A 20,303-nucleotide genomic window follows, 5' to 3' on the forward strand; every position below is an offset into this window, starting at 1 on the left:
TTTGATTTGCTTAGCGAAGTGGCACTTCTAGAACATTTCAGGTGTTTTGGGCGTCACCAGGATTTTTCATATATAGAGGACAGAAATAATCATTTGACCAATGTCATCGCTGCAATTGATTGGATCGTTAGTGGCACATAGCACATTGGTTAGTGGCTACATATACGAGCGCACCCAGGCCGTATGCTGCGTGGTGATTTCTGTTCAGAATCTCCTCCCCTGCACAGACGAGACGACGGCATCGCGGCCGCGCGCTGTTCGCCGCCCACGTGGCGCTAGTCTCCCTTCTCGAGTTCTCGACTGCTTGCGCTTCCGTCGGAGCGGCGTGGGCGATGGATCCGTCGAAGTCGAAGGCGGTAGCGGCATCGTTGCCGTCCTACGGCAAGGTGCTTGAGACCTACAAGAAGGCGGCGGCCACGGCCGCCACGGTGACCGCGTACGCCGTGCTGGCGCGCGGCATGGCGCGGGAGCTGCTCCCCGACGAGCTGCGCGAGGCCGCGCGCTGGGCCGCCGATTTCCTGCTGCGTGGAGGCGCCAAGCTGCGCGCGCCGCCGCAGCGCCGGAGCTTCGTCATCAAGCGGTTCGACCAGGAGAGCCGCGGCGGCGACAACGGGCTCTTCGCGGACGCGCGCGCCTACCTCGCCACCCGGATCGATCCGCACGCCACGACGCGGGTCTGCATCGCCCGCCGCAGCGCCGTCGGCCGCGGTGGCGGCGGAGACTACGACTACGACTTCGACTTCGAATACGGAGACGCCGGCGGCCGCGAAGCCGAAGCCGAAGATGACGGCGGCGGGAGGCACGTCCTGTCCTTGGAAGCCGGCGACAGGATGACGGACGTCTTCGAGGGCGTCAAGTTCACGTGGATGACCGGCGGACAGGGACAGACCAATGGCAGCAACGACCCCGTGACGTCGCTGGAGCTCACCTTCGATGCGGAGCACACGGACATGGCGCTCAAACGGTACATCCCGTTCATAGCGGCGACCGCAGAGGCGGCGCGGCGGCGGGAGCGCACCCTCAAGATCTTCTCGAGCGACTACGGGTCGTGGCGCGGCAGCAGCTACCACCACCCAGCCACGTTCGACACGCTCGCCATGGCCCTGGACCACAAGCGGTCCATCATCGCTGACCTCGACCGCTTCCTCAAGAGCAAGGATTACTACAGGCGCATCGGCAAGGCGTGGAAGCGCGGGTACCTGCTCTACGGCCCACGCACCGGCAAGACCAGCCTCGTCACCGCCATGGCGTGCTACCGCCGGTTCAACCTCTATGACCTGGATCTTATAGATTAACCAAAGATCTAGCATACATACTGGTATCGGATTAAATAGTAAACCCTAGAACATGCTAGTGTGAAAAACAGAGAAGAAGAGAGAGAGAGGGGTTGCAGAGATGCAAACCATCGGCCGTCTTCGTATAAGACGAGTTTCCCATGGGGTACTTGTTGGTGGCGCGGTGAGGTCCGACGGTGAAGTCGCGGACGCAGTGACGGCGGTGTAGAGGCGGCGGTGGCCGGTGGTGGTCTTCTCGTTGCTGGCAACGCCCCCTCACCAGATCGGCTCAGGGTTTAGGGACTATAGGTAGGCTGTCTGGCAGCTCAGGTGATTCTCGTCCTTGTGCCTCGGCCCCCACCTCTCTTTTTATGGCGCTGTACGACGGGAGCCCACCAACCATGGAGCGGTTGGACGCTCCCGATCAGGACACGGATCTAAGAGTCCAGGGCCAATTAGTGGAGATCAATCTAACATTCTCTCCCTTGATCTCACCTTATGACATAAACTCAACTTAGGTTCTGTTCGCTTCTCTTGTAATTCATACTTTTCAGTTTGTTTTTTCAGTCGAAATAATATTTTTCTCTCACGATAAATCAGCCGAAACAGTATTTCGGCTTGTTTTTCAGCGAAGCGAACGGGGCCTTACTTGCTTTATCTTATTCTCATTCCATCACAGATCAGTACATAGAGCGTGCCTCATCATCACAGTCTGTTGCTATTAGATTAAACAGCTACAATGCATCTCTCTATTTTGAAACAGATTCTCAACTAGGTCCTTATTGTCTAGGAATCCTAGACTTTCTCTTAAACCCATGCCGGTTAAGTGTTCTCTAAATACGCTGGGTGGTAAGTCTTTTGTAAGCGGATCCGCGAGTATCTTTTCTGTTCTTATATGCTCAAGACTAATTATATGATCCCGGATTTTGTTTTTCACAACATAATACTTTATGTCAATGTGTTTGGCAGCACCACCTAACTTATTGTTATGAGCATAACATACTGCTGGATTATTATCGCAGTATAACTTAAGTGGCTTATGTATGTCGTCTACCACTTTCAACCCGAGCATGAATTTCTTTACCCAATTCACCTGTCATGTGGGCTTATAACATGCTACAAACTCGGCATATATTGTGGACGATGTAGTGATGGTTTGCTTTGAGCTTTTCCACGATATAGTTTCTCCTGCGAGAGTGAATATGTATCCTGATGTGGACTTTCTGTCACCTCTCGCATAATTAGAATCTGTATACCCCTCAATGTATAGGGAATCAGATCTTCTATACGTTAGCATGAGACCCTTCGTACCTTGTAGGTAACGTAAAACTTTCTTTACTAATTTTTAGTGTTCCATTCCTAGATTATTCTGATATCTACCAAGTAACCTGTTAACAAATGCTAAGTCAGAGCGAGTACACACTTGAGCATTCTGTAAACTTTCGACAGCTGAACTATATGAAACCGCTTTCATTTGATCGATCTCATATTAGTTCCTAGGACATTGAAATTCTCCATATCCATCGCCCTTGACTATGGGAGCAGGTGAAGACTTATCATTTTGCATAGTGTATTTCTTTAGAACTTTTTTCTAAGTATGTCTTTTGTGATAATCCTAAAACCCCCTTTTCTCTATCTCGATGAATCTCTATTCATAGGACGAACGAATCTTCACCGAGATCCTTCATATCAAACTTCGAGGACAAGAACTTCTTTGTTTCTAGTAGTAGATTAACATCACCGCTAGCGAGCAAGATGTCATCCACATATAAGACTAGAAAAATATATTTCTTATTCTTAAACTTTGCATAAACGCAATTGTCCTCTATATTTTCTTGAAACCCAAACTTTCTTATTGTACTATTAAACTTCAAATACTACTGTCTTGAAGCTTGTTTTAATTCATAAATGGATTTCTTCAGGCGGCATCCCATACATTCTTTTCCTTCCACAATAAAATATTTCAGTTGTGCCATGTAAACATTTTTCTCCAGATCTCTGTTTAGGAACGTCGTCTTTACATCCATCTGATGTAATTCTAAATTGTAATGCGCTACAAGTGCTATTATGATTCTAAAAGAATCCTTACATGAGACTGGAGAAAATGTCTCATTATAATCTATACCTTCTCTTTGCGTGAAGCCTTTCACCATAAGTCGCGCTTTGAATCTTTCTATATTCTCTTTGTAGTTATGTTTGGTTTTGTAGACCTATTTACAGCCTACTGTCTTGGCTCCTTTAGAAATTATTTCTAAGTCCTAAAACATCGTTGGTTTTCATTTATTTCATTTCATCTTCCATGGCTTCGAGCCACTTTGATGAGTGAGTGCTTCACATAGCTTCTTCAAATGAGGTAGGATCACCCTCTATTTAAAATTCCTCACATTCATAAACTTTATAGTCATCAGGAATGGTTGATCTCCTGACTCTTTGATATCTTCTAGGGGCCTCGTTAGATGACGCTTGTTCTATATGAGGCTGTTGTTGCTCTTCCTCGTGTGTGACAACGCGTTTTAAAGGATCCTGAAAGACAGGTTCCTCATGTTCATTCATTGTTGCCACAGAAGAAATAACAACATGTGTTGTTACTATAGTGTCTTGCATTGTTGGTACAGCAACAACAGGTAGCGTGAAGAATGGTTCCTGAACCATTGGAGTGGGCACGTATACCTGTTTCTCTTCAAAATTAATTTCTCGCGCTACCATGCTCTCCCTTATCATGTCATCCTCCAAGAACATATTATGTCTGGTTTCTACAAACCAATGTTTTTTTTCTAAATGATAAACGGTCTTTACACGGTCGTCTTTCGTTTAGCGTTTAGGCTGTTTACACGGTGTTTAAACGAAGTTAAACGGTCTAAACGGTTTTGTATTTTTAAAAAAAAATACATATAATTATATATGTGCATGTAAAAAATCAAGTATTCTAACATTTATACATATTTATCCGAGTAAAAATTAATTATTTTGGTATATATATATATTTATGCATGTAAAAAGAACTAAATATAGATATTTATTCATATAACATATCAAGTGTACATATTTATAAATATAATAAACTTAAGTATACAAATTTATTTATACAAAACTAAACTAGATTTACCTCGTGTTCGTCTAAACAGCCGTTTAAACAGTTGTTTAGCCCGTTTAATGTTGTTTATCTCCGTTCCATTTAGGCCGTTTAGACCATTTTTTTTATTTTTGATTGTTTACACGGTCAACTGTTTAATTTTCGTTTACCCCCTAAACAAAATAGTTTATCACCGTTTACCGTTTACTGACCGTTTAAATAGCTGTTTAATCTGTTTAGGCGATTGTCTGTCAGGACAATAAAAGCGCTAACCTTTTGATTTTTCTAGATAGCCAATGAAATGGCAACTGACTGTCTTAGAGTCTAGCTTCCCTATGTTTGGGTTAAAGACTTTAGCCTCAGCTGAACAACCCCATAAACGTAAATAGTTAAGTGAGGGTTCATTTCCTGTCCACAACTCATACGGTGTTTTGGGCACCGATTTGCTTGGCACTCGATTAAGAATTTGAATGGCGGTTTTTAACGTATCCATCCATAAACTTATCGGTAGAGTAGAGTAACTTATCATGCTTCTCACCATATCCATTAAGATACGGTTACGTCTTTTAGCTACTCCATTCTGCTGAGGCTCGCCCGGTGTAGAATACTAGACAACTATGCCATTTTCCTGTAAGAACCTTACAAAAGATCCAGGAACTTAGACATATAGGGTGTGTCGACCGTAGTACTCTCCCCCATGGTCAGATCTTACTACCTTAATATTTAAGTTGTGCTAATTTTCTACTTTAGCATTAAATATCTTAAATTTATTCAACGCTTCCGATCTTTCCTTAATTGGATAAATATAGCCAAAACGAGAATAATCATCCGTAAATGTTATAAATGAATCATAACCATCCACACTTTTTACAGGAAAAGGACCATATATGTTTGTGTGAACTATCTTTCTTTATTTTCTTAACATAATTTCCTTTTATGCAATCAATGCATTGCTCTAAATCTGAAAAATCTAAATACGGAAGAATTGATTTTTTAATCAATCGCTCAATTCTCCCTCTCAAAATATGGCCTAAATGACAGTGCCATAATTTTGAAGATATATCATGCACTCTCTTCCGCTTATTTATTGCATTCATAGACGACGAAGCAATCTCATTCTCAGTGTTCACAACATTCACATTATCAGATAGTGATAATAAATAAAGCTTGTCTTGTCGGAAGGCAAGACCAATACACTTATTATTACACACAATTCAACATTTGTCATTACCAAAATGGCAGTCATAACCATCATCAAGTCGTCAGACACTTATTAAGTTTCCACGCAAAGAGGGTACACAAAGAATATCTAAAAGTTGAAGTCTAAAACCATCATTTAATTCTAGAGAGATCTCTAATGGCATTAACTTCAGCTTCAACTCCATTTGTAACTTTAATTCTTCTTTCACCTCTTTGCAGGGTCCTCCTCGTACGGAATCCCTCTCTTCAGAAGTCTCTTCATAAAGTTTAGACAGTCCCTCTGGTAATATCCATGCTTCTTGCACAATTTACATCGATCCTTCTCAACTTGAGCCTTGTTGTTCTTCTGATGTGCATTCTGAGGGGTTTTTTCTTGAGGTTTGGCATTTTTATTAAAGTTCTTCTTCTTGTTGTCCTTCATAAGGTTAGCAGAGTCACCCTATGAGCTTTTTAGCCTCTCCTCTTCTTGAACACACATTACAATGAGCTTCTCTATATCCCACTTATCAGGCTGCATGTTGTAGTTCACAACAAATATTTCATATTCTTTGGGCAAGGAAGCAAAAACCAAATGAATAAGGAACTCATTCTTGAGCCCCAAATCCATTGGCTTCAGCTTCGAAGCCGTGTTGCTCATCTTCAGTATGTGCTCTCTGATACCGCCACCAATGTATGCCTTAGCGCAGCCGGAAGAGAAAAGAGAGAGCAACGCAGCGGCACCGCCGCCGGTCCCCTCGTCGACGCGCGCTCGCCCTAGGCTAAGTGTGCTGCCGTCGAGCGATCTAGGCGACGGTGCCCTCATCCCCCATACTCGCTACGGTGGAGCACGGCCCCAAAAACCCAAGATTTTATCGGTGCTGTCGTAGGTCCCTTAGCCGGATAGCGCACTCCCTAGTGGGTGAGCGGGCCGCCGTCGAGCGGTCCTCTGATGGTGCCCTCGGCCGGGCTCACGCGCATGGCGGCGAGCGCGCCTCGGCTTCTCCCCGCGCGTCGATGAGGCGGCGACGGAGCTCCTTCCCGCATGACGGTGGGATTCTACCTGCGCGACGGCAGTGGTGACGCGCTGCCGAGAGTCCGGGTAGGTCCTCCCCTCCTTCGTCCTTATTCTAGGGTTAGGGTTAGGGTTAGGGTTTCGGGTTGAAGTCCGATCCTTTTCTTTAAATCGAATCCCCTTCTTTTACTCTTCTACTCGGTTTTCTACCCCGATGACCTAGATCTACGCCTAGTTAGACGATTGATACCATTGATAGATTAATATGATCATCTAGCCATAGATCTAGCATACATACTCACATCGGATTGAATAGCAAACCCTAGAACATGCTAGTGCGAGAAACAGAGAGAGAGAGAGAGAGAGAGAGAGAGAGGGGTTGCGGAGGTGCAAACCATCGGCCGCCTTCATAGAAGACGAGCTTGCCATGGGGTACTTGTTGGTGGCGTGGTGAGGTCCGGCGGTGAAGTCGCGGACGCAATGGCGGCGGTGGCGGTCTTTCCATCGCTGGCAACACCCCCTCACTAGATCTACTTAGGGTTTAGGGACTGTAGGTGGGGCGTTTGGCAGCTCAGGTGATTCTCGTCCTTGTGCCCCGGCCCCCACCTCCCCTTTTATGACACTGTGCGACGGGGGGCCCACTAACTATGGAGCGGTTGGGCGCCTCCGATCAGGGTACGGATCCAAAGGCCCAATTGAGAGAGAACCCCATTCTACATGTCAATTCCGACAACAATGAAATTTATAGTATATTATATAGTCGATCCGTCGACTTTCTAAATTGTGAGGGTTCAAGTCAAGTCCCTCTATCCCCAATAAAAAGCCCATTTTACTTGCTAACTATTGTACCAACCTCTGTTTTTCATTAATAGTTCAAACAAGATTCACTGTCTTTCTTATTCTACTTTTTTACAAACGGATCCGAACTTACTTCTTGGTGGACATCAATCTAGCAGATCTCTCCAAGGTGGACTCCAACTCCTCGCTGCAGCGGCTGCTCACATCCATGTCCAACAAGTGCATCCTTGTCATCGAGGACATCGACTGCTGCTTCAGCGCAACAAGCCGTGGCGACCTAGAGAAGAGCGGCGACGATGAAGACCCATCAGATGCGTCGCATGACCCTCCACCAAACGATGAATATCGCTACTCCAAGGTAAGAGATTTGATTGTGAATTAGTATAATCAATCATTATTAGCACCAGAATTGCTCTTTGTTTGATCTGTGTAGTATCTTTTCCAGCGTCAGCAGAGAGAGGGCATAACACTGTCCGGGCTGCTCAACTTCATCGACGGGCTGTGGTCGACCAGCGGCGAGGAGCGCATCATCGTCTTCACCACCAACTACAAGGACCACCTCGACCCAGCACTGCTCCGGCCGGGCCGGATGGACATGCACGTCTACATGGGCTACTGCGGCTGGGAGGCATTCAAGACGCTGGCTCTGAACTACTTCCTCGTCGACGACCACGTGCTGTTCCCAGAGATACAGGAGCTGCTCTCGGCAGTGGAGGTGACGCCGGCCGAGGTGTCGGAGATGCTGCTACGGAGCGAGGACGTCGACGTCGCGCTCCAGGGACTCAAGGAGTTCCTCGAGGAGAAGAAGCAGGGGAAGCAAACAGGAGATGCGGGGAAGGCATGAGTAATTGAATGGAAGCAGAGAAGAGATGCGATCGCATCAAAATTAATTTGGGATTTGCTGATTCACCTGCCTATAAAAAAAGCAAAGACGATATTTCACAAACTAAATATGATAGTACGATGTTTATCTATCTCTCCGTCTTTGACGGTGTGATCTCAGCGTCAAGAGCTTTCGTTGTGCAGCCGGTGGAATTAACAATATTTGAAAGCATCTACAAAAGTTTTTTTAATGCTATTTCGATTTTATTATTGCAAAAAGGAAATAAAAAGGTCCTGCAACATTTTTTTTAAAACAACTCCCTAAAATTGTTGCTAAATCTCCCCTCAAACTAGTAACTATTTATGCACGCTCTGCACTTTGCATATGGTTTTGGCGTCCGTTTTTCACACACTCAAGCGTTTTTTTTTTTTGTTTCAACACCTCCCCCCTCCACCTCCGCCTGTGTGCCTCCTGCACTCAAGTAATTGAATCGCGATGGCGCATGTGGTCCACGCTATTGACCCATGTGTACTCAAACACTAGACAAGATGTTAGGGCCTTGTTTAGATGCCATCCAAATTCCCAAGTTTTTTCACTCTCTCTCCATCACATCAATTTTTAACTGCTTGCATGGAGTATTAAATGTAGGTAAAAAAAATAACTAATTATACAGTTTAGTTAAAAATCACGAGATGAATCTTTTGAGCCTAGTTGGTCCACGATTGAACAATATTTACCAAATAAGACGAAAGTGGTACTATTCATCGGGTTCACTTTTTTTCGCAATCTAAACGAGGCCTAGATAACCGTTGAGGTGTTAGAACTAGCCGTTGGAGGTGCATTGTACAGATGCACACACCAGACTATTGGTCCAAGGTTCGCAAATTATCCGAACAACTTATTTTATAGGTGATAATTGGAGCATTTTTTCAAAGGATTGACAATGGCTCTCTCCGAGGTGTTGGGTTATAAAGAACCCACCCTGTGGGGTTCTTTTGGTGTTGTTTGGCCTTTGCGAAGCCTGAGGAGAATACATGAGCTTAGATTTTTTTAGTAATGGATAAAACAATATCCGGCCTCTACATCTATAGATGTACACAACCCATTATTACAAAGTTTTGGAGGAAAAAGAGAGAGCCAGTCTTATAGATCGACCCGGACGCTAATTCAAATAGTATAAATGTTTCCATCCTTTATTGGATATCTCTAAAGCAATTATTTCTAATTTCTTGCTCATCGTAGAGAGCGCGTCCTTGGCTATCTCATCACGCTGCAGCTGGGCCCAAGAGCGTAACCAGTATGCTCCTCTGAAAATTACCTGCATCATAGAGTTAGATCTCATTTGATTAAAAACAACATCATTACGGCATCTCCAAATAGCTCAAAACATGGCAGCCACCCCCACCCAAATCAAATTTCTAATCCTTTTATTTTGATTAGTTAGCCAATTACCAAACATGTGGCTGATTGATCTTGGTTGGGTCAGACTAGTAGCAAAAAAGATAATCCTCCATATCATTTTGGTAAGGGGACAGTCTAGGAACAAGTGTTGGATAGTTTCATTTCCATTACAGCAGATGCACTTCTGACTCCCCTTCCAATTTTTCCTAGCGAGGTTGTCTTTGGTTAAGACGACACCCCTTTGCAAGAACCAAAGAAAGATTTTAATTTTTAGAGGAATTTTTATCTTCCAGATCTTCCTATGACGAAAAGGGTGTATCTATAAGATAGAGATACATAGAGCGGACAGAGAATAACCCAGATTTGGTTAAACTCCATCTGAAGTAATCAGAACCTTCCACCAATTCGATATTTGAGATCCGTGCTACTAAACTAAGCCATTCTGCAAGTTTATTATCCACCAGAGCCCTTCTAAAAGAGATGTTTAGTGGGCCAGTAGTCATCACTTTTGAGACTGTTGCGTGAGGATCCCGCACTATATTATATAAGGATGGATATTTAAATTTCAGAGGCTTATCTCCTACCCATGTGTAGTCCCAAAACCTAGTGTTGGTTCCATCTTTAATTACCCATGAGCTTAGATGAGAGAAAAGAGATGATCAAGTGACAAATGTAGTGCTTATTAGGGTCATATGTTTCCATGAGAGCTCTAGTTATTGTGAGCTGGAGCACTTCTCTTTGCAATCATCCGATGAAGACGACGTGGCCTTTCAAGTGGCGACCCTCCATTTGTGGTGTGGAGCAACAATTTATCTGTGCACGTGGGATGAGGAGACCCTTTTTCCTAGGTGGAGATGTAGTGTAAACAACGCCATGGTTACCGCGATCTACACAAACGTCTAATCCGCACAACTCAAAATACGAGACCTAAAAAAACATTAGTTTTTTTTAGGGGAACACAAAAAACATTAGTGAGAAAGTAAGTCTTACATTCAGGGGGCAAACCTAGGGCTCGGCTACTCTGGGCCCTTACTAAGGCCTAGGCCTTGGCCCAACGAAGCCCATTAAGGCCTAGTCCTAGGCTGGTTTCCAACACATCCGGAAAAAAAAAAGATGAACTATCTAGGGGAGCAATGTGGACTAGGCAATTTTTTCACAACTTAAGGTGCGTTTTGTAGATATTCAGATTCTTATAGAAACGTTTTGGATCAATATTCTCTTAAAAACATTTTAGGTGATGAATCAAAATGACCTTGTAAAGCTATTTGGATGTTAGCCAGGATTCTAATTCTTGAAAGAGCATTTTTATGTAAAAAAATCATATAAATGAAATATGCTTCCGAAAAATTCCTAACTTTTTGTGGGTGAAGAACACCTTCAATCCAAACCATTTGTAATTTGTTGCACTAAGAAAAGATTACGACTGAAAAAAACTATGATTATCAGTACCCAATACCGAAACTAGAATCCATGTGAACCCTGAAACGTTTCGCTGTTGCTGTGTTTGGCAGGGTTTCTGCCGTTTTTTTTGGTAGAATCAAAACCGATTCGTGTTTCGAACGGCACCTTAATTCAACAACCTTGCATCTTTTCCCCATTCAAGCTACCAACATCTAGAACACCTAATTAATTTCTTTAACACTAGTTACACTAACAGTACAAGCAAGTGAGCTCCAGTTATGCAGACTGAATAGGCCAAAGCAGTTCTTAAACCATTGGAGAGGTTCACACATTCACCCACAACGGAACGACCACAACAGCAGCTAACAGTTGGCCATCGAAGATAGAGATTACTAGGACAGCTAACAAAATACTAACCAGAAAGCATCAATATTGGCTCTTGATGCAGATGCACTACTTGGATGTGCGACTCCCCTGCTTCTTCTTGTCCTGGAGGAGCTCCACGAACTCCTGCAGCGCGACGTTGGGGTCCTCGCTGCGCAGCAGCATCTCCGACACCTCGGCCGGCGTCACCTCCACCTCCGAGAGCAGCTCCTGGATCTCCGGGAACCGCGCGTGGTCGTCGACGAGGAAGTAGTTCCGGGTCAGCGTCTTGAAGGCCTCCCAGCCGCAGTAGCCCATGTAGATGTGCATGTCCATCCGCCCCGGCCGCAGCAGCGCCGGGTCGAGGCGGTCCTTGTAGTTGGTGGTGAAGATGATGCTGCGCTCCTCGCCGCTGGGCGACCACAGCCCGTCGATGAAGTTGAGCAGGCTGGACAGGGTTATGCCCTGCCGCGGCGAAGGTCCCTGGATGGCATTCGTTCCGGGCAAAGAAATGTTGTCAGAAAATTGTGTTTGCTCTGCAAAATAATTAAAGGGAAATGAAATATCTTATACCGTGTGGTAGCGAGCTCTTGGTGGAGCTGGAGGCTCATCTGTGGAAGAATAGTCTTCGTACTCGCTATCACCATCGTCGTCCTTGGTGCGCTGCTCCTTGCGCTGGTTGGTGCCTTCCCTCGACTTGGTGCTGAAGCAGCAGTCAATGTCCTCGATGACAAGGATGGACTTGTTGGGCATGGCCGTGAGCAGCTTCTGCAGCGAGGTGTTGGAGTCCACGTGGGAGGGGTCGAGGTCGTAGAGGTTGAAGCGGAGGTAGTTGGCCATGGCGGCGACCAGGCTCGACTTGCCGGTGCCCGGCGGGCCGTACAGTAGGTACCCGCGCTTCCACGCCTTGCCAATACGCCGGTAGTAGTTCCTCCTCCTCAGGAAGCGGTCCAGGTCGGCGATGACGGACTGCTTCAGCGCCGGGTCCATGGCGACCGTGTCGAACGTAGCCGGGAGCTGGTGCCTGATGCCTTCCCAGGACCACTGCTTGTTCATGAAGATCTGGAGCGCGCGCTCCCGATGCCGCGTCCCGTCCACCGCCATCATGATGAAGGGCACATACCTGCGCAGCGCCACCTCCGTCTGCTCCGCGTCGAAGGTTAGCGCCAGCGAGTCCGGCGGCCAAGGGCTGTGGGCGCGCCCGTCCATGCTGTCCCTGTCAGCGGCCCGGGAGGAGGAGGTCAAGGTCCAGGTGAACTCGACGCCCTCGAAGACGACGGTCATCTTGTCGCCGGGCACCATGGAGAGCATCTGCCTGGCGCCGCCGAAGGTGAGGCAGAGCCGGCTCAGAACGTTCGGGTCGATGCGCGTGCGGCGTGGCGAGGTACGCGCGCGCGTCCCAGAAGAAGCGGTTCTCCACGTGGCTCCCGTCGCCGTACCGGCTGATGAGGATGGTCTTGATGCGGCGCGGCTTCGGGGGCGGCAGGAGGCGGTCGCGGAAGGTGGACACGGCCCAGAGCGCCGCGGCGCGGAGCTCGTAGGGGAGGAGGTCGCGCGCCAGAACGGTGTACGCGGACACCGTGGCCGCCGCGGTCACCGCCTTCTTGTATGCGTCCACCGCCTTCGCGTACGACGGCGACGACATGACCGTCGAGAGATCCCTCCCTTCTTCCCCGCACCGACGAGGTGCTGTGCCTGCTCGGGACCCGGGAGCTCAGCCCACAACCACGCGGGACGGGAGCTGACCTTCAGCTTGGTACGCTCGACGCTCGCCGTCACAAAAATGGGAAATGTCCCTGCAGCCCCAGCCCTGCCCCAAGGTGGCTCAGGTATATAGGCGTCCGTATCTTAGTTTTTTTTCTTCTGCATGTGTCTTTTTCTTATCATGATTCTGCATGTCTTGAAAGCATGTTGGCTTACTTATCGCCCGGCTTATCGGCTATAATTCACATTATTTTTTTCTTATAGTAAAATAGCTTCAGCCAATTTATCGGTCAGCTTTAGTACCAGCCGAACAGTAGTTGCCTTTGCTCATGGCTACTTGTACTTGCCCTTTTTATTATAGTAGGGTAATGCCCATGTGTGGGTAAATGATTAGGCATAAACCAGCTATTCGGCTGATGATTTTTGCGGCTGATAAGTTAGCTGAAGATGATTTGCTGCGAGAGGTAAAATAGCTTCAGCCGACTTATCAGCCAGCTTTAGTACCAGCCGAACAGGCCCGCGTAGTTGCCTTTGCCCATGGCTACTTGTACTTGCCCTTTTTATTATAGTAGGGTAATGCCCATGTGTGGGTAAATGATTAGGTATAAACTAGCTATTCGGCTGATAATTTTTGCGGCTGATAAGTTAGCTGAAGCTAATTTGCTGTGAGAGGAAAACACTGTTTCATGACAGATAAGCCAGACTGATAAGTTCAAGCGAACAAAAATCAGGAAAACAAGGGATTTTCTATAGGACATCAGCAAAGTAGAGCACAAAAATAGGCGATCGTAGTTTTTGTGCACTTTGTCGGTGTTTCGAGTAAGCACCAACGAGTAAATTTGTTTATTTGCGCGTCTGACCCGGATAGTGTGCTAAAAAGACACAAGGTTTATACTGGTTCGGGCAGAATGTCCCTACGTCCAGTTCGTAGCTGCTGCTCATGTTATTTGCACTGAAAGGTTCGTAGTAGGGGTTACAAATGGACGAGAGAGGGACATGTCCCAAGTCTCTGATGGAAAGGTTGAAAGGGCGCTGAGAGCTTAGTTACTGCTCGGCTGTGTGTTATGTTATGCGTGGTGTGTTCTATTGACCCGTCCCTTTAGTGGGGTGCCCGGCCTTCCCTTTTATAGACCAAGGGGAAACAGAGATTTATAGATGGGAGAGAAAAGAAAAACTAGAGCCAAAGAAGGTCCTTCGATGGTGCTGGATCTTTCTTTTCCTCTGAGCGAGCCCTACTGATAAAGGCAGACGGTGCCAGGGATAGCTCCATGCTGGGCGTCTGTCCGCTGACGATGCCACGCTCTGGCTTGATCAACAAGTGGTCACCTCCCATCCCGTCCCGGCGGGCGGCGCGACGGACCAGGGTGTTGATCCACGACCCTACGGGGAGCAGACGGCGTAGTGACCGTGAGTCCATCACTGTAGAGGATGCGAGTCTCCTCCTAGACCGTAGTGGTTGTTGTATTCTTCCGTCAGGATCCGCGTCCGAGGGCAAATGGCGGCGCCCACAACACTGTTCGGGCTCTGACATGCTCAGAAGGGCTTTAAAGCGCTCGTCTTGTCATATCCTGACGGTACTTTTCGGCAGGCGCGCAGGGTATGGTCCTCGGTATTACGGTTGACTTGAGTGCCTTGCCTTATCTGCGCGCGTAGTTATGAAGGAGCAGCGCACAGACGTCGAGCGAGGTAGAGCCGGCGCCTGGACGTCGGGCGAGACGGAGTTTGCCATCAGACATCGTGCGAGGCGGAGCCAGACCCCGGACGTCGGGCGAGGCGGAGCCAGCCCCCGAACGTCGAGCGAGGCGGAGCCAGACCTCAGACGTCGGGCGAGGTGGAGCCAGCCCCCGAACGTCGGGCGAGGCGGAGTCTACCCGCAGACATCGGGTGAGGCGGAGCCAGCCCTCGGACGTCGGACGAGGCGGAGCCAGTCCCCGGGGGTCGGGCGAGGCGGAGTCCGCTCCCAGACGTCGGGCGAGGCAGAGCCACCCCTCGGGAGTCAGCTTGGGGCGGGGCCCATGGTCTCGGTGGACGGACAAGGAGTGACCCGGCAAGCGGTGTAGTCGCGCTCTTGATCGCGAGGACGAATCAACATTTCGACGGTCATGAGCTCCTACTCTTCGGGTACCCTAATATTAGTACCTGACACACTTCTACTGTAGCTAGTTAGGACTAAGACTCTAAGAGCAAGTTATGTTTTGCGTGTCCACCTCGATGATGCCCAGGTGCCTTTTTATAGGCAGTCAACTGGCAACTTGTTCCTCCGTTCGTTCTAATGCATGCATATCTTGGTCATTGCCTCATGGCCAAGGCTGTTAGTTAAGGAGTCAAGCTCCAGAAGCTCCTTGCAGCTTTGATTTGGCAGCGGCTTCCTTCCCGTCCACGTCTTCACGGACGAGGCTAGCAGCCTTAATGGCAAGAACGGGGTCTCACGGAGCGCTATGGCTCGTTGTTGTTAGAGTTGAAAATCTTCTTGGCACGAGTAATGCTGTTTGGCGGGGCTCCGCTCCGTGTGCTCCTGCGCCGGAGCCGGAGCCCTTTCGCCGAAGCCCCAATCCCAGCTCCGCCTGTCGTACGTAAAAACAACTCCTCTTCACCCATTCCAAGACAGAAGCGCTCATCTGGCCTGCGTTGTTTGGTGCGGCTCCGCTGCCGGAGCCGAAGCTGGAGCGGTGCGGGAGCCGCACCAAACAGCTGACGGCTCGATGCGTTCTAGGTGAAGCGCTGCGCCTGTGCGCCCCCCACACGAAGACTTTATTTGCACGCGCGGATCGAGACTTCGTATAAAAAATGATGAGATATTGGACGTGGAAGGGGTTCATATCGAACAAGAACGTGGACGTGTAAGCATAGATAGGGATTTGATATTACTAGGTAGATGATGACTTTATGGTCTTTTTAGGTGTGAAGATCTATATCCAATGTTAATCTTTCTTAAAAATATCTATATAGGGTACTTTTAGGCAAATATATTTGTGTGTTAAAAAAAAACATATAACTTGGCGTGGAGTCAACTGAACAATGTCATCTATTCTACGACGTCTTGAAATCGAACTCTGTATCATTGTTAGACGCTTTATTGATCAAAACGTGGTCTCACGTTAGATCTAGATTACGCTGGTTTGGATTGGAAACGAGTCATGTGTTGGATTTGTGGATTGAAAATGTGATGACAATAGTTAGGTGCGATCGAGGGAGAGTGACGTGCAGTGTGATTGGTTGACGACAAAAAAATGTGGAGAGAAACTTTGTCCATTTATATAATATTAGATATACATTAGTATTATGGGACGTTTGCCAATGTTTGTTGGAGTAGTTTCTCCTTAAGAATCGCTCCCTCAGCCAAACAATTAAAATTCGCAAGTATGGTTAGCAAGTGAGTGAGGCAGTCAATCAGCTAGAGTATGGTTAGCAAGTTTTCAGATTCCTCCACAAGTACAGGTACACTTGCCATTCCTTTGAAAAGTTTTGTATTGCTTTTGTTTCAAACAATAAGGGAGAAGATGATTCCTTCAATTCAGAATGGGTTTAGCTGCGTTCCAAACCGGTCCTAAAAAGACGAGAGAAAAAATCAGGCACCGCTCCAACCTCAGCGTGCCGCCCCGCGCGCGCTTCAGCAGCGTGCAGTCTCCTCTGATATGGTCATACGGAGTAGGAGTATTTTGACTATGAGCAGTGCGAACGACTACTGAAGCATCTTCTTCCTCCAGGAACCAGAGTGCCTCTGAGCACTCTTCTCTCTTCTCTGTTCTCTCTGCCTCTCTCCTTGTGCAGCCAACGGATACGGATCGTTTGGTTCCAAACACACGTCATCAGTTCCTGCTTCCTGGGTGGGTGGCTGGGTGCGGCGCTGGTGCAGCCCTAGCCGTAGAGGCTCAGACGGTCAGACCTCAGGCCGTCGAGCCGCGCTGCTTTGCTTGTGGCCTCGTCACTTCGTCAGTGGCAGCCTGGCTGAGTAAAGCGTCGTCCCGAGCAGCGCGTTCGATTCCTTCCGTACTCCTCTGTCCCGGGACTGTAGCTCCTCTTCCTCCGTGACCGTGCACGGGACTGATGCTTCTCCAGTTCTCCGGCTCCCGGGGACAAGCGGACAAGGCACTGCGGTCAGCGGTGCATAGCACACTGTGGTCCGGCCGGGCATACTCCGTCCGTCTCTGAATTCGCTTGTTCGTAAACGATCGTAAATTTTCAGCTAGAAACAGTGTTTTTTTCTCTCACACCAAACCAGACAGCAGTAAATAATCCACGATCATTTACGGCCTCCCGAACAGGCTGTAAATGTCGGCGTTGTTGAACGTGACTTAAGTTTAACTTGATTTGTACAAAATACGTACAATATTTATATCTTTAAATAAATTTATTGAAAAAACTCGATTCAAATATCTTTTCAATAATACTAATTATATACTATAAATATTAATATTTTTAATATATATATTTACTCAAAGTTGTTTCGCCGCCGGACTGCCGGAGGCCGGAGCCACGACATCGAATCATCCGGCCTAGCCATAGCCAGTAGCCAGGACGAGGGTTGCGCTAGTAGGAGCACCGACGACAACATGGTGGGGGATCTCATGCATGCGGCATGTATGGGTCTGCTTGGTTGTCTTACTAAAGCTAACCCGACTTACATTTTAAGCCAGGACGGTCTAAGACAGGCTTCAGCAATGCAACCTTAGGTTGTTTGGTTGGTCTTGGCTATGATGATAGAATCACCTTGCATAAGAATGGAGGTGGACTTACCCCCATCCACCACCACCAGCACCATGTCGGACGGCGAGGATAGAGCAACCAATCCACACAATCCACTGCTACCCTCGCCACGGTGAGCAACCAATCCACACAATCCCCAGCGCAGCCACGCCAGTCGCCTTCGCCGCCTCCGATGGCCACCCGGCGCGGGCCTCATATCATCAAGCTTCACGATTCCAACCCGCACCTCCTCGCCCGGGCACCGGGGGCCGCACCGACCGCCATCCTTGCGCCCCTTGCGTGACAAGGGCCTCCTCATGCAGCACCCGCGTGTCGCCCCCCTCGACCGCCTCCGTTGCGCACCCCACCTTAGCCCTCCTAGTTGACAACCAGCATTTCGTCGCCACGCACGTCGCGCTCCAGCAGCAGCTCATCACGTCGCAGCACGAGCTCTGGGCTATCTCCGTCGGCGCCACCAGGGTGTGCGCCGAGCGGGAGGGCGAGATGCGCGCCCTCGCCGACCAGGCAGCGCACATCAAAGCCGAGGCGCGGGCGGTAGCCGTCTCACGCACGGAGGTCGACCAGGTCCACGCCGACATCCAGCTGCTCGTCGGGGCGCGCATCGACCTCTGAAAGCTCTAGTTTGGTTTTGGTGAATTGATGAAACCCTAAGTGCTAACCTAGTTTATCAAAATGATTATGAGATAGGTAGCACATTCCAAGTAGTGAAGCAAATGAAGATCATGACATGATGATGGTGATGCCATGGTGATGATCAAGTGCTTGGACTTGAAAAGAAAAAAGAGAAAAACAAAAGGCTCAAGGCAAAGGTATAAGTGGTAGGAGCCATTTTGTTTCGGTGATCAAGACACTTAGCAAGTGTGATCATATTTAGGTTCGATAGCCGTACTATTAAGAGGGGTCAAACTCGTATCGAAATACGGTTATCAAAGTGCCACTAGATGCTCTAACTCATTGCATATGCATTTTGGATTTAGTGGAGTGCTAACACCCTTGAAAATGTTTTGTGAAAAAATATGCTAACACACATGCACAAAGGTGATACACATTGTGTTTAGCACTTGGGAGCAAGGGTAAGAAACTTCACCAGCGCAGTGTCCGCCCGTAGAGTGCGGACAGTCCGACGGTGCCACCGGCGTACTACATAGAAAAGACAGGGTTTCACATAGTGCACCGGACACTGGCCTCAACTAGACCGGTGCGTCCGGTCAGTGGAAGCAGTGAAGACGTTGGCATCGGTCTTCGACCGAACGCTAGGTCACTTCATGACCGAACGTTGGCGGGGTGCGTCCGGTCCTACTGACGTGGCAGCACACAGAGGAGACAGTGAGTGACCGGACGCTGGGTGAGTCCAATCGGGCATGATCGAACGCGTCCGATCACGAGCGGAACCTTACTAGAAGTGATCGGACGCTGGGGTCCTGTGTCCGGTCATACATTGTGCTGCGTCCGATCGTAACTTGACCGTTGGGATCGGGCGCTCAATATTTAAAGAAAAGGATGATGTGGCAGCCATCCATTGATCGAACGCTGGCAGGGTGCGTCCGGTCGATCTAACCAGAGCATCCGGTCACCCCGAGTAGTGCCCAATGAAGGAGTACAACGACTCTATTTCGTGGAGACTTCTATTTAAGCCCCATGACTGGCTCAAGCTCACCCTCTTGGCCATTTACACTGACATAGCAACCTTGTGAGCTTAGCCAAAGCCCTCCCACTCATCTCCATCATTGATTCAACATCTTTGTGAGATTGGGAGAGAATCCAAGTGCATTGCTTGAGTGTTTGCATCTAGAGGCACTTGGTGTTCGTGTTTTGCTATGGGATTTGCTTGTTACTCTTGGTGGTTGCCGCCACCTAGATGGCTTGGAGCAGCGAGGATCGTTGAGCGGAGGTTGGTGATTGTCTCCGGCTCCGATCGTGGTGATTGTGCGGTGTTCTTGATCTTTTCCCGACGAAGAGCCAAAAGGTACTCTAGTAAATTGCTCGTGGCTTGTGTGATCCTCATATTGTGTTGGTTGTGCGGCACCCTATTGAGGGTTTGGCATATGATGCCAATTAGCGCGTGAACCTCCAAGTGAGTGAATCGCCACACCGAGGACTAGCTTGCCGGCAAGCAAGTGAACCTCGGTAAAAAAAATCATTGTGTCATCATTTGATTCCGAGGTGATTGATCTTCATTGGTATTTATTCTTGTGATTGATTGGTTCACTCCTCGACTCGACGGTATAACCATCTTGCTCACTCTCTCTACATTACCGCAAACTAGTTGTCAATCTCTTTACTGTAGCTAGTTGTGAGAGCTTGTTAGTTTGGTTAGTGTGGCTCTTTAGTTAGCCTTTGAGAGCACACTAACTTAGTGTAGTGACATAGCCATTGTGTGGATAGAAACTATATAAACTAGAATTGTGGAAGGTGGCTTGCAATTTTAGTAGGCTAGCGCAACACTTGCTTCGCCTCATAATTGTCTAACTGGTTTGTTAAGTGTTGTTGTAGTAATTTTTAATAGGCTATTCACCCCCCTCTAGCCATTAGGACCTTTCAACCTCGCCAACCGGCTCCAAGGCCTAC

General features: G+C 48.1%; 2 protein-coding genes and 1 pseudogene across 2 annotated transcripts; 2 read left to right on the top strand and 1 right to left on the bottom strand.

Annotated features, from left to right (window-relative positions):
- The first annotated feature begins 332 nt into the window (after window positions 1–332).
- LOC136544383 (AAA-ATPase At3g50940-like) lies at window positions 333–8,180 on the top strand. Its single transcript, XM_066536567.1, has 4 exons — window positions 333–687; window positions 784–1,279; window positions 7,493–7,671; window positions 7,798–8,180. The coding sequence occupies exons 1-4, from the start codon at window positions 333–335 to the stop codon at window positions 8,178–8,180; spliced, it is 1,413 nt and encodes a 470-aa protein (XP_066392664.1).
- A 1,001-nt stretch (window positions 8,181–9,181) lies between these two features.
- On the bottom strand, window positions 9,182–13,391 carry LOC136542383 (AAA-ATPase At3g50940-like; annotated as a pseudogene).
- Window positions 13,392–17,788: 4,397 nt separating this feature from the next.
- Window positions 17,789–18,347, top strand: LOC136544384 (protein FLX-like 1). Its single transcript, XM_066536568.1, has 2 exons — window positions 17,789–17,847; window positions 18,038–18,347. Exons 1-2 carry the CDS (start codon window positions 17,789–17,791, stop codon window positions 18,345–18,347), a joined length of 369 nt encoding a protein of 122 aa, XP_066392665.1.
- Window positions 18,348–20,303: the final 1,956 nt, after the last annotated feature.

Source organism: Miscanthus floridulus, chromosome 3 (assembly GCF_019320115.1).
Source record: "Miscanthus floridulus cultivar M001 chromosome 3, ASM1932011v1, whole genome shotgun sequence".
In the NCBI taxonomy this organism is placed as follows: domain Eukaryota; kingdom Viridiplantae; phylum Streptophyta; class Magnoliopsida; order Poales; family Poaceae; genus Miscanthus; species Miscanthus floridulus.

What these genes read in the sequence shown, in the direction of transcription:
- LOC136544384 (XM_066536568.1), top strand. Translation starts at nt 17,789, where the DNA reads ATGTCGGACGGCGAGGATAGAGCAACCAATCCACACAATCCACTGCTA. An exon ending in CCACTGCTACCCTCGCCACG is followed by an intron (nt 17,848 to 18,037) that starts GTGAGCAACCAA and finishes CTCCTCATGCAG; the next exon opens with CACCCGCGTGTCGCCCCCCT.
- LOC136544383 (XM_066536567.1), top strand. Translation starts at nt 333, where the DNA reads ATGGATCCGTCGAAGTCGAAGGCGGTAGCGGCATCGTTGCCGTCCTAC. An exon ending in CGGTTCAACCTCTATGACCT is followed by an intron (nt 1,280 to 7,492) that starts GGATCTTATAGA and finishes CATCAATCTAGC; the next exon opens with AGATCTCTCCAAGGTGGACT. An exon ending in GTCGCATGACCCTCCACCAA is followed by an intron (nt 7,672 to 7,797) that starts ACGATGAATATC and finishes AGCAGAGAGAGG; the next exon opens with GCATAACACTGTCCGGGCTG.